Source organism: Monomorium pharaonis, chromosome 9, assembly GCF_013373865.1.
Source record: "Monomorium pharaonis isolate MP-MQ-018 chromosome 9, ASM1337386v2, whole genome shotgun sequence".
Lineage (NCBI taxonomy): Eukaryota > Metazoa > Arthropoda > Insecta > Hymenoptera > Formicidae > Monomorium > Monomorium pharaonis.
The window spans coordinates 12,350,962-12,365,245 of record NC_050475.1 but is presented as its reverse complement, the minus strand read 5'-3'; the positions used below and the strand labels follow the sequence as shown (position 1 = coordinate 12,365,245).

General features: G+C 31.7%; 2 protein-coding genes across 6 annotated transcripts in view; both read right to left on the bottom strand.

Annotated features, from left to right (window-relative positions):
* LOC105834955 (protein SMG9) overlaps positions 1-14,284 on the bottom strand; it is a 110,416-nt gene that overhangs the window by 88,145 nt on the left and 7,987 nt on the right. For all 3 annotated transcript variants that reach the window (XM_036292288.1, XM_036292289.1, XM_036292287.1), the window contains exon 3: positions 1,357-1,409. In XM_036292288.1, coding sequence (XP_036148181.1) covers positions 1,357-1,409 — 53 coding nt within the window. The remainder of the gene's footprint in view (positions 1-1,356; positions 1,410-14,284) is intronic.
* LOC105832432 lies at positions 11,442-13,816 on the bottom strand. 3 transcript variants are annotated; one of them, XR_004964701.1, is made up of 3 exons: positions 13,560-13,815; positions 11,693-13,456; positions 11,442-11,614 (listed from the first exon to the last, which is right to left on the bottom strand). XR_004964701.1 is itself a non-coding variant. In XM_036292292.1 (2 exons), exons 1-2 carry the CDS (start codon positions 13,627-13,629, stop codon positions 13,017-13,019), a joined length of 507 nt encoding a protein of 168 aa, XP_036148185.1. In that variant the 5' UTR covers positions 13,630-13,816; the 3' UTR covers positions 11,442-13,016. The 3 variants fall into 3 exon arrangements, 2 of the variants coding, with proteins under 2 accessions (XP_036148185.1, XP_036148183.1); XM_036292292.1 differs by having other exon boundaries at positions 11,442-13,453; positions 13,560-13,816; XM_036292290.1 differs by having other exon boundaries at positions 11,442-13,456.

The window sequence follows — 14,284 nt, the reverse complement described above, 5'->3', positions numbered from 1 at the left end:
AAAAAGATATAATAATTACAAGAGACTATAATCAAAATTTCCGCATAATTGTAAATTATTTATTATTTAACAAATTATTATTTTTATTTTTATTTAATAAAATTATATTTCTTCTTATGCTTAGTAAATAATTAATAAGTAATAATAGTAACAGTGGGAAGTCCAGAATGGATTACAGTGATTCACGTGGCACGGAAGGTGTTAAAGATATATGATGTCGTAATAACATTATCACATTTATGCTACATTAACAAAACTTTTATGTTAAGCTCATTGAAGTCATCAAAATTACATAATTGTTACGTATTAAACATGATGTCACAATAACATTATCACATTTATGCTGCATTTACAAAATTTTTATATTACGCTCATTGACGTCATCAAAATTACGTAATTGTTATGTATTAAACATGATGTCACAATAACATTATTACATTTATGCTGCATTTACGAAATTTTTATGTTACGTTCATTGACGTTATCAAAATTACGTAATTGTTATGTATTAAACATGATGGCGCAATAACATTATAATAGTAACATCACATTTACGAAACATTAACATTTGGCTTATTGACGTCAACAAAATTATGTAAATGTTACGTCACTATGCAATGAAAAAGTGACAACACAGACATACGTAACAGTTATAGTCTCGTTACGTCAATGACATACTTGTCACATTATTAGTTCGTTGTGCTGGTCTGTAACATTTATGTGCAATATGTTTTATAAATGTTCCGTAAATGCTCACAGCGTGTTCATTGGGTATTATATCAAACCTTCGAGAATAAATGAGTTGTACCTAATAGAAAAAGGGAGTGAATTTTTTACGCTATTTATTCATAGAAGCTCAGACTTGTCATACATATTGAATTTTCCCCGGATAATGTAGTTACTGCAACTCTGGATTATACATTTGCGACCCAAACTGCTTTTATAAGGTTTTTCTGAGGTTAAAAAAAAATGAGCCAATTCAGTAATTATAACCTTGAATTTGGAATTAGCGGTTCAAAATACATAAGGATAGACTAGTCTAGTCCGCCGGATCAACCACTTTTTTTGTATGCTTGTGTAATTAACAATTATTTTTTTAATTAGCAATAGTTAAATCTTTTGAATCAACAGACATAATCACAATTACATACAATTTATATTAATAATTTATTTTATTGAGTAAAAACTTAGTTGATTAATGTTTGGGACACGCACAATTTAAAAAATGTTAGATTATTATAAATATAATACATAATTTTTTTATTGTAATTATTAAATCGAATTAATAAAATTTTAACTAATGCTGCTTTTTAAATGCTTTGTACAAACAGTCGTGTACTTAAAAAAATTACTTACCGTGAATATCTTGTACTTTCACCGACGTCGTCGAAGACATATCAATATCCTTTCTACAAGAAAATTTTTATATTATAATATCATATATAACATTATATACGAACATATAATACGAAATAAACATACAAAACAATACAAGTGTACTGGTATCTTATTTTAATGGAAACAGGGAAATATGGTAATTATGCAGTTATAGCACTTTACATATGTTATCAAGGTCATCATCCTAAGTAATGCTGTGAAGATTTTAGGCCGCGCTAGGCATTTATTAAAAAGTTATTAATACGAAGTTTTCACAAATTATTTGTAATGATAATTCTTCCAAACTACGGCTCCACCTCCAAATAAACTGAAATTTTTTGTAGTGGCTTCTTATGGTTAAAAAGTAATGTAAATAACAATTTTTAGTTAGGGAAAATCCCTCAAAAATTATAAACAAAAAAAATTTTTAATGTACCATTGTTTTCTGATGCGTGGACATTGTTTACTTTACGTAAAGCACTGATATCATGTATTGTATTTATGAAACGTAAAGTAAACGATGTCCACGCTTGTACGATACACATGGGTTGGCGACTTTCCACACCAAACAAGATCTACGCTGTTCGTTTCAAATGTTTTCGCATTAGCGACGTAAAATTGGTGGGTTAGACTCTAAAACATTTGAAACAAACAGCGTAGATCTTGTTTGGTGTAGAAAATGGCCAACCCATGTGTATTGTACAAGCGTGGACATTGTTTACTTTACGTTTCATAAATACAATACATGATATCAGTGCTTTACGTAAAGTAAACAATGTCCACGCTTGTACAGTACAAAATGGATTTGCGACTTTCCACGCTAAACAAGATCCACACTGTTCGTTTCCAATGTTTTCGCATTAACCAAATAGCGACATAAAATTGGTGGGTTAGAGTTAGGAAAAATTACAGGGTAAGAGTGCAGGGAGAGAGGCTCCGCCCCTTCACGCGTTCTTTATACCGTATAATTCGATTGTTTATAGATACGCACCGTACTTTTGCGCATTTCCACCCAGGGCGACGAAATATACGTACAAGATAGTACATGAAGTAAATGAAAACGATAAATGACTTTCGAGCTCTCCCCGCGCGCGCGCATGTTGTGTGTGTGTGTCAGGGCAATTTCAACGTCAAAAATTATAAATAATTCGTAAAAACTTTCCATGTTAACTTTTTAATAGATGCCAACCGCGGCCTGAAACCTTCACAACATTACTCAGGATGATGACTTTGATACCCATACAGCACGCAATATTTATAAAATATTTACAAAATATTACTACAAATTTTTATTTATTATTTATACCATAAATATCGTATAAAATATTTAGTCTATATTTTAATAATACTAGAACACAACATTGTGCTCGCTTCGCGCGCGCCACTTAGCATTTTTATATTGAACATTGCACTTATTCTTCTTTTGTAATATTACTCTCACACACTTTATCATATTTAATGCCCTTCTCTATCTCACGCTCCCTCATTCTCCCTCTCCCCCTCTCTAAATTATTAATTATATTATTAATTATATTAATTATATTATTTTCATATTGTTCAATATTACTCTTACACACTTTACTTTCTTATTTAAGTCCTCTTCTTTATCTCTCACGCTCTCTCACTCCTCCCCCCCTCCCTCCCTCCCTCCCTCCCTCCCCCCTCCCTCCTCCCTCCCACCCTCCCTCCCTCCCTCCCTCCCTCCCTCCCTCCCTCCCTCCCTCCCTCCTCCCTCCCTCCCTCCCTCCCTCCTCTCCTCTCTCTCTCTCTCTCTCTCTCTCTCTCTCTCTCTCTCTCTCTCTCTCTCTCTCTCTCTCTCTCTCTCTAAAACAAATTATTAATTATATTATATTTTCATGTTTCTTAATATCACTTTTAAACAATTTACCTCAATACTTAATCCCCTTTAAATAAATTAAAAATTATAATATATTATATGTAATGCTACCTGTTAATTTTTAATAAAATTTCAAAACTTTCACTTTCTGACTTTCTTGTTTAATCTCTCTCAATCATAATTTCTTTCCATCTAATCTCTTTCCTTTTCTAATCTCTTTCGATAAAACTCACTATCTCGCTCTGACCATTTCAACAACTTCAGACAACAAGCATCCAACAACTTTAAAATTAAATTTTTTAAATCTTATGCCTTAATAATACAACTTTGAAATTAAATTTTTTAATAAATTAAAAATTACAATATATTATATGCAATGTTACCTGATAATTTTCAATCAAATTTCAACACTTTCACTTTCTGCATTTCTTTTTTAAACTCTCTCGATCTCAATTCTTTCTCTCTAATCTCATTCTTTTTCTTCTATTAAAATACACAAAATGTCAAAATAATTAAAACGCAAATGATATTTAATGTGAATAATAATTAATAAAAAATAATAATTATTGAGAATGATAATTAATAAGAAATGAGAATTAAGAGTTTAAGATTCCTTTTTTTCAAAATATTTAAAACGCAAATGTTACCTTCCCGAAATCTCGCACTCTCTCTTTTTTTCTCTCTTAATAAGATCTCTTTCAATTTTACTTAATCTCTCTCTCTCTCTCTCTCTTTCCTTCTCTCTCTCTCTCTCTCTCTCTCTTTCCTTCTCTCTCTCTCTCTCTCTCTCTCTCTTTCCTTCTACCTATCACTTAATTCTTGCCATTTTTTTAAACTTTTTATTTTTTATAAATATCTATATATACACTGGCGCAAAAGAAAACGAGACAAAAATTTTAACCGATTTTTAGGCAATCTTCAAAGTGATGCAACTTTGCGAAAAATCATCTAAATTACATGTACTTTTTTTTAAATTAAAGAGCAAAGACCCTACTTTGAGAATCCCTAGGCGAAAATTTGATTTGTTAAGTGCAAATCTTTTGTATCGCATAAAAACCAAACATGTATTTTTTAATTGAAAAAAGTAAAAGTTTGTTATCATTTTTCACAAGTTTCTCGTTAAAATCTGGCTAATATTAATCCAGATTCTTAAAGTTCATTCTTTTCTAAGCAATTTCAAAAAAAATACATATCAATACGATAAAGTATGAGAGAGAGAGAGAGAGAGAGAGAGAGAGAGAGAGAGAGAGAGAGAGAGAGAGAGAGAGGGAGAGGGAGAGAGACAGAGAAGTAAAAAAGCTTAATTCTTTATAACATTAAGTAAGTATTTTATTTCTATAAACAATAATATTTATATATCTATAATTAAAAAAAATATTTTTTAAATTTTTTCTTTGAAATACTTTTTTTCCTTTCTTTTACAATATAAAGCTTGTTTTGTAAAAATTTCGAAGTTTTAATATGACTTAGTTGCGTTTTTACTTTTATCATATCTAAATGTTTTTTTTAAGGTTAAAAAAAATAAGCATTATGTTTAAAAAAGAAAGAAAGAAATAGAGGGAGCAGTAAAAGAAGAAAGAAAGAAATATTAAAAAGGTATATACTGAAAATAGAAATAAAGAAGGTACATAATATTAATGAGTCAGGTGTTGAAAATCAATGTATCGTTTTGTTGTAATTAACATTGACTCCAAACGGGTATATATATTGATTTTCTTACAGCTGTCTCAAAATCAATTAATACAGCTGATACGGATGTAAAACCATATATACACTGCAAAAAAATGTAAAGTATCCAATGAGATATGTAGTTGAGAACTGCCTACTCAATGCAATATTATATGTTATTGCAGTATTAACATTGTACTTGCGTTAAGAGTAAATATTGTATTGAATATTTTATGTAGTTATCAGCTCGCTATTACATGTTATTGGTTGTATTTTTTTTATGTGAGCATGCGCGCGCGCGGGCGCGCGTGTGTGTAAAATTATGTAAATTTATAAATAATTATTCTACATAATATTATTTAAAAACATGTTTTTTTTAATTATTATTTACTTAATTTTTTTAACTTTTTTAAAATAAATACATACATACATACGTGTGTGAGTGTGTGTGTGTGTGTGCTTATAAAAAATAAATTAAAATTAAAATTATCAAGTAAATACTTTATAAAAAATAAATTAAAATTAAAATTATTAAGTAAATACTAATTTTTTGAAAAATATGTTTTTATATAATATTACGTAATTATTTATAAAATTATACTTATACATTTTTTATTCAAAATTACAAAAAATAAAGGATTAAAGAAAAGAAAAGAGATAAAGAAGAGAAAGAAAAAAGGAAAAGAAAGAGATGATTCAAGGAAGCATAATTCTTTTGAGTTAATAAAGATTAAGACATTTTCATAAAGAAACGGAGAAAGAAAAAAGGAAGAAAGACAAAAAAGGTATATAATAATTATTTAAAAAGCTGTTGCGTTATTTTTTGTGCCTTATTTTTGTATAAAATAGCATGTTATGTTATGTTATGAACATATATATGTTATGTACGTAAAAACATAAATATCATTTATACATGCGTATGTACATGTACATTTATATGTAAATATACAGGGTGTTTTGTAAAAATTTATACAATTTTTATAAACAGGTAGAGCGAATTAAATTGAACAGAAAAGTTCTTTAACATTTTGCGATTTTCGCAATAGTTAATAAGTTGTTGATTACACATGCACACAAAAAGGTAAAAAGTAAAGTGTAATCAATAACTCGTTAACTATTACAAAAATGGAAAAACGGTAAAAGACTTTTCTGTTTAGTTTAATGCGCTCTACTTGTTTATAAAAATTGCATAAATCTTTACCAAACATCCTATATATAGACATTTATAAAAAATAAAACTTTAAAAACATTTAAATAAATATAATTTTCTAATAAAATCTATTTTTATATAAAATTTTAAAAAGGTACATAATATTAATGATTATTAAGTCGAGTCAGGTATAGAAAATCAATATATCGTTTGGTTGTAATTAACGTTGACTCCGACCGGATAGATATATCGATTTTCTTATAGCTGTCTCAAAATCCGATGGAATGTACTCCATGATTTGTTTTTATGTTCCTTTGTCTTCTATTATAATATATTGAAGTTTATTTTTATTTTTTAAATTGATTTTAATACCTAAAATATCCAGATTATTTAAAATGTTTTTTTCATTAGTAATGTGTAATGCATCGGCTTTTATATCCTTCTTATAAAAAATTGCAACTCCTGCACAACCATCATCTATAATTATTATATACCTTTTTCGTCTTTCTTTCTTTTTCTCCCTCCGTTTTTATAAGAAAATGTCTTAATCTTTACTAATTTAAAAGAATTATGCTTTCTTGAATCTTCTCTCTCTTTTCCTATTCTTCTTTCTTTTCTTTATCTCTTTCCCTTTCTTTAATCTATCCTTTATCTTCTGCAATTTTGAATAAAAAACGTGTAAGTGTAATTTTATAAATAACTACATAATATTATATAAAAACATATTTTATTAAAAATTATTATTTACTTAATTATTTAACTTTATTATTTAACATGGAAGTTACATGTAATTTAACATTGTTATTCTTGTGATATGTAGGTGCTATATGACATGGAAATAACCTGTTACGTAATATTTGTTATACGCAAGTAATATAGCTGTTATATATCGTTTTGGCGTTATAGTTATTCAACAAAAATTGTATAATTGTAACATAACACGTTCGTATCAATGTTATTACGGAACGATGCGTCGTAGTTGATTCAGAAATTAGACAACATTATAACATCCTGAATGACAGATCTATTTGATAATAAAAAAAATTATTATAAAGATAATGTTTTCAAAAATAACGGTTTGTCTACAATTACTGCGCACAAAAAATGCACAAAATCTAAATTCATGATGTGCTGAACAAAAACAAAATAATAAATGTATACTATTCAATTTTTCTTACAATTATGATCTATATAGTTAACCATCTAATTAATCAATTGAACGCTTCAAAGATTAGTGCTAAATAGATCGCAATTTCTATCAAATTATTAAGGTTATGGAAAAAGATAAATTTAACAATGAAATTAATAAGTAAATAAATTAATGCTATTTATTTTTAATATATTTTGCAAAATTTAATTGCTTTTATTGCTTAAAAAAATAATATAGTTGCGTCAGTATATAACATATAGGTATATGTAGACAATAACAAGTACCCATATCGATGAGTCAAATTGGCGTAGCAGGTAGAGTACAAGGTTCGTCATCCTAAGGTCCCGGGTTCAAACCTAGCAGCGGCAAGTAAGAATAAAATAAAAAATTACATAATTTAAATTTAATTAATAAAAATTTATTCTAAATGTAGTATGTGCTGTTGATAAAAATAATTTTTTAAAAATGAAATTTTTATTTTATTTTTCTTTGTAACTGTTGTGTAACGGTTAGATAACATGTTATATTACTGAGTCGGAAATTGTAACTTACATGTAAGTTACGTGTAATTTCAGAGTAACGTAACCTGTTATATTCGGTTACATTGCTGTTACACTGCTGCTATATTACTGTGTTCACTGGAAGGTATATGTAGACAATAACAAGTACCCATATCGATGAGTCAAATTGGCATAACAGGTAGAGTACAAGGTTCGTCATCCTAAGGTCCCGGGTTCAAACCTAGCAGTGGCAAGTAAGAATAAAATAAAAAATAACAATTTAAATTTAATTAATTAATAAAAATTTATCCTAAATTTAGTATGTGCTGTTGATAAAAATAATTAAAAAAAAATAAAATTTTTATTTTATTTTATTTTTCTTTGTAACTGTTGTGTGACGGTTAGATAACATGTAATTATAACATGTTATATTGCTGAGTCGGAAATTGTAACTTACATGTAAGTTACGTGTAATTTCAGAGTAACGTAACCTGTTATATTCGGTTACATTGCTGTTACACTGCTACTATATTACTGTGTTCACTGGGATGTTACCTGATAATTTTCAATCAAATTTCAACACTTTCACTTTCTAGCTTCTTTTTTTAAACTCTCTCAATCTCAATTTTTTCTCTCTAATCTCTTTTCTTTTCTTCTATTAAAATACACAAAATACACAAAATGTGAAAATAATTAAAACACAAATATTACTTGATCCTTTTTTTCAAAATAATTAAAACGCAAATGTTACTTTCCCGTAATCTCGCACTTTCTCTTTTTCTCACTTAATAAGATCTTCAAATTTACTTAATCTTTCTCTCTCTCTCCTTCTACCTATCACTTAATTCTTGCAATCTGAAAGATTCAAGAAGTTTAATTTTAAAGTTGAATTATTAAGGCGCGCACACGTACAAATATACACACACAGAAAAAATGTATAGCCAATAACATATGTAATTGCGAGCTGCCAACTACATAAAATACTCAATACAATAATATTTACTGTTAATGCAAGTACAATGTTGATACTGCAATAATATATATTATTGCTTTGAGTACATCTGTAGTTGGCAGTCCGCAACTACATATTTTATTAAATATATTACATTTTTTTGCAGTGTATATATGGTTTTATGTCCGTATCAGCTGTATTGATTGATTTTAAGACAGCTATATAAGAAAATCAATATATCTACCCGTTTGGCATCAATATTAACTACAAACCGAATAATATATTGATTTTATACACCTGATTGATATTATGTATCTTTTATTTCTGTTCTCTGTTTATACCTTTTTAATATTTCTTTCTCTCTTACTCTCTGCTCCTTCTATTTCTTTCTTTCTTTTCTTAATATAATGCTTATTTTCTTTAACCTTAAATAAAAAACATTTAGATATATTAACAATAAAAACGCAACTAAATCAAATTAAAAATTCTAATTTTGACAAAATAAGCTTTATGTTATAAAAGAAAGGAAGAAAAGCAAAAAACATTTAAACGAAAAAATTATTTTCAAAAATTATATATATATATATATATATATATATATATATATATTATTGTTTTCAGAAATAAAATACTTAATGTATTATAAAAAATTAAGCTTTTTCTTACTTCTTTCTCTCTCTCTCTCTCTCTCTCTCTCTCTCTCTCTCTCTCTCTCTCTCTCTCTTTCTCTCTTATATTTTTTATTTGGCTCTTTTTTCTTTTTCGCTGATTATTTCAATCAACTATCAAAACTAACAGTTTGACAGCTGAAAATGACACGAAGTAGTTTGACAGCTGGAAATGACACGAAGTGAAGAAAGTCACGACGCACTTAACAACGAGATAGCGAGACAGTCAATCAGCATCTCGGAAAAGCGGCAACAATAAATTCGATTCGATTTAGCATCTCTTTTTTTAGATAGGATAGAATAGGATAGGATAGGATAGGATAGGATAGGATAGGATGTTGAATAAAGATTTTTCCTTTATGTAATACATGTAAAATATGTATAAAACATTTGTTTTAAAAAAAATAAATAGAAATAAATATTTATAAATATTTATCATAAATATTGTGTGCTGTCTGAAAAACATATGTGAAAGACATTGAAGGTGGCTCCGTATAACTGCATAATTACCAGAAACATCTTAAAAAAAAACTTTTTAAAAAAATGTTTCAAACAAAAAATAATTTATGTGTGTGCACACGAATGCATAAACGTTCTTTAAACAAGAATAAAAAAAATAATTATAAAAAATAGGTTTCTTAAGGCAATACAAAGATCATTAAAGAAAATAGAATTACAGTTTTTTATAATTACCGACTTTAGTAAAATCACTTTTGATGATCTTGACATATATTATCACTCTCTTGAGTGATTTTTAGAAGATTTTATTCATCATTATTCAATAAAAAGTTATTAAAAGATCAAAGATTAGCAAAAAATATCATTCAAAAATATAAAATAAAAGACGAAACAAGATCTATAATTGTATTGTTTTACAATGATTTTCCATGCAAAGCAATTTATAATTTAAAATTAAAATTCAGTTTTAAATTCCTTTTTTAGATAGAAGTACACAAGAAAAAACAAAAATCTAATGTTTATTTAATGTGCAAACATGCAAATAATATGCAATTTATTTAGTTTCACAAATATAACCTTTTCCCTTGCATGTCAGGTTCGTCCACTTTTTAATAATGGTCAAAAACGTGAAAAATTACGTATAAAACCTATTCTCAAACAATTCTCAATAACTTCAAATTTGTAAACCTATATAATTGATAGGTTGAACAAACTTATCTAAGTTCGATCTTAATTATGCTATCTCGTCCGGATGGATATCAATGCAGTCGCATTCCCTGCGTTATCCACAACAGGTAATTTTAAAGCAAAAATCTTTTGGCGTCCTGCCGGTACTGAGCGGCGCATCTTTCCACCGTGCTTGCGCATCTCTATCGTCATTCTTCAAAGTCACAAATCTGTCCCTAAGGGGACGGGAGAGATGGGATTATCCATCCGGACGAGATAATATAATTAAGGTCTAACTTCACTTACAAGGAAACCTTGCGAACCCGTAAATTCTGATTTTAATGAAACTTGGCATAAATGTAGAGGGGGTAAATACACGAATTTAGAAATTTTTAGTTGGTGCCCAAAAACGGTTTGAAGGTGTAAAACCACCCTTCAAAGTTGAGATATTTTTGCGGTTTTTCGATATATCTTGTAAACTGAACAAAATATAAAAAAATGTTTCATAAAAAAGTTTTACAGCATAATAGCTCCATTTAACTACCCTATTTATATTAAAATAAAAAAAATTTTTTTTTAATAGCATAGTTAAATAAAGGTATTTATACTGTAAAACTTTTGTATGAAACATTTCTAATATTTTGTTTAATTTACGAGATATATCGAAAAACCGCAAAATCGTCTCAACTTTGAAGGGTGGTTTCACCCCTTCAAACTGTTTTTGGGCACCAACTAAAAATTTCTAAATTCATGTATTCATTCCCTCTACATTTATTTTTCATTAAAATCTGAATTTTCGAGTTCGCGAGGTTCCCTTGTTAGATAAGTTCGTTTAACCTATTAATTATACACTTCTCGTCCGGATGGACATCAATGTAGATTTTTAAAGCACAGATTTGTGAAGGGCAAAATAATGGACATATATATGAGGCTTCATGACTATGTCTATTAATATACATGTATATAAATACATCTATATATGTATATATACGCGCTCAAAGAAAACACAAAGAATTTTTTTTGCAATTTGGACCAAATACGAGCGAGTGACGTCACTATTCGGCTAAGAAACAAATTTTGAACATTGCCAATTTAACTAAGACAAACTAAGTGTTACGCTGAATCCGCTCAGTTAATGAGAGCCCAAGATCACCGATTGGAAAGAAGTACTCTCGATTGTCGGTCTTCTGTAAAAACGAGATTCTCATTAACTGCTGTAAGGGCCAGGTATTTTCCTCGTTCCGATATCTTGGTATGTAGCATACCATATTGTACGGCTGGGTAGACAGACACCAGTAAGTCAATGAAGCTCGCAAAGGCTCGAATCTTGCAACATTTTTTGTTCGAGAATTCCTCTGTCATCTGGAGGAGCCTGCTTCTCCTGTTTGCCGGAATCGAAATTGAAAAATAGTTTGTATCGAAATTAAAGCCTAAAAATCGACAAGATCTTGTTCGTGTCAGGGCGCTTTTCTGTTTATTAATAATAAAATCTAAAGATGATAATAAATTTCTTGTTGTAGCAATGTTCTCAAGACATTGCTCGTAGGACTGAGCAATCAGCAGAAAATCGTTTAGGTAATTTACGGGAAAAAATACTTTCTCCCGGAGAAAATAAATTGCCGGCTTCAAAATCTTTGTAAATATAAATGGGGCGGAAGACAGTCCAAAAGGAAGACCTGTGAACTGGAAGAGTTGGTTTCGGAAACGGAAACGAAGAAACTTTCTGTCGTCCTGATGAATCGGTAAAAGATAGGCATCTTCTAGATCTAAAAAAGCCAAAAAATCTCCCGGTGAGAAAAGGCGAACCACAGTCTTTCAATTCTCCATTTGAGGTGTGGAGCTACAATAAATTTATTAAGTTGTTTTAAGTTCAAAATCAATCTCCATCCACCGGAAGATTTTTAATAACAAAATACGATGAAAAAAATTGCTCCTCACAGTCTGCGACCGCCTCAATCGCATCTCTCTCACAGAGTCTAACCAACTCGAGGGAGCAGATTTGTTCCTCCTCGCTTGAGAAATGCCCTGAGGGTTCTCTCACCTGGACAGGAGGGTGGGACCTGAAGGGAAGTCTGTAGCCTATGATTGCTTGCAAAATCCTTGTGTCGGAAGTAATTTTCTTCCATTGAGGAAGAAAAAAGAAAAGTCTGTCAGCGATCTTTATCTGCTCGTCATTTATCGCCTCCTCAAGCGCGATCTGGAGCAATGGGTCGGTCAACGATGGCCGCTCGATGTCCCTGCCCTCCTTGTTGTCGGCCTGGCTCGCGGGGCAGGGACTCGGAAGTTTCCCGAAGTCGGGGGAGCTGTGCGGCTGGGCGGCTTAACAGGCTACTATACCTTTTTGGCAATTGTCAGCACCGATGCCCTGGCGATATCCCTCGACGACTTTTCTATAGCGGACGCCTTCTTAAAATCCTCGCCAAAGAAGGCGCAAAAAAGAAAATGATCTACCGGGTGGCCTCGACCACATTCTTGGCAACGAGGTTGAGAGCTGTCAGGATTTCTTCTGGATACCGATAGGCGATAAAAAAATCTGCCAGGATCTTAGCAGCCTCGCTCACCTTTGTGACCACATGGCGTGCTTCGGCATCAAGAGATTGTTGTACCTGTGGTTTCAGAAAATCTGATAAGGCTTCTCCAAGGGCGCACAGCGATCCTTGCTTGCCCCTGATCTTTGGCGTAATGTTCATCACGCTTGATGATAGCGTTACTTCGAAGGGCTGATTTAATTTCTGAATTTAACTTAAGCGCTCTGAGAAATTCCAGAGGGTCCGATGGAATGTATCTCTTAAGCAGGTCTCGGCTGTCCGGCGACAGGACCTTGCGCGTGACCTCTAGCCACTTCCGAGAGATTAATTCATTCCAAGGAACTGTGTTTGATTCTGCTAATTCCGGGCCAAAGAGCTTATTAGCAAACCTCTGCGTATCTTTCTCAACCTGTGTCGAAACAGCCGGATCGAGTAAAAGCTGTACAGCTTTCACAGGCGGGAGCTTTGATGAAGCCCTTCCGTCGGACGTAAGATCACCTACTGAGATTGGAAGAAAGAAAAGCAGGTCATTAGCGTTCCAAAGGTTCGTGTCGTACTCCCCGCCTGTGTTCTGCAAACACAAAACCGGTAAGAACTAACACACCTGAAATGTCGCTCGGCCTCGAAGGCGCCGGTTGTGAATCCCTGAGTGGAGAGGGACAAGAGGCCTTCATTTGCGCACAGTACAATTGGACACGTTGCAATTGTCCACCGTGCTATTAGACACGAAACATTGCACACCGTTCAATTGCGCACCATTCAGTTGCACACCGTTCAATTGCACACCATTCAATTGCACAACGTTCAATTGTACACCATTTAAGTCGCAAACCATGTGGTGCTTTACATACACACCACACACACACACACACACACACACACACACACACACACACACACACACACACACACACACGGGGAGTGCAAGGGGGGCCTTCGGCCCCCCTTCCCACACCCACCAGGTCGCTAACCCATGTACACATTGCAAACGCAGCCATAATATTCATACGTATGAATATTTAATGCGTTTGATTGAACGGTGTGCAATCAAATGATGCACAATCGAACGGTGCGCAATCAAACGGTGCGCAATTGAACGGTGCGCAATGTTTCGTGTCTAATAACACGGTGGGCAATTGCAACGTGTCCAATTGTACTGTGCGTCCCTGGAAGGACTACGCCCGCTAAGATTGTCCTCTTGACAACGATGCCAGTTCAGAAACTTTCACCAGCAAGCCTGCCGGTATCGCCTGCACGCAGCGTCCGTGAAGGACCCCCACTCTTCGGATTGCGTCAAGCGGCGGGAGCATCTGCCGTCTCCTTTGCTCC

What these genes read in the sequence shown, in the direction of transcription:
- LOC105832432 (XM_036292290.1), bottom strand. Translation starts at nt 13,629, where the DNA reads ATGAAGGCCTCTTGTCCCTCTCCACTCAGGGATTCACAACCGGCGCCT. An exon ending in GAGGCCGAGCGACATTTCAG is followed by an intron (nt 13,457 to 13,559) that starts GTGTGTTAGTTC and finishes TTCCAATCTCAG; the next exon opens with TAGGTGATCTTACGTCCGAC.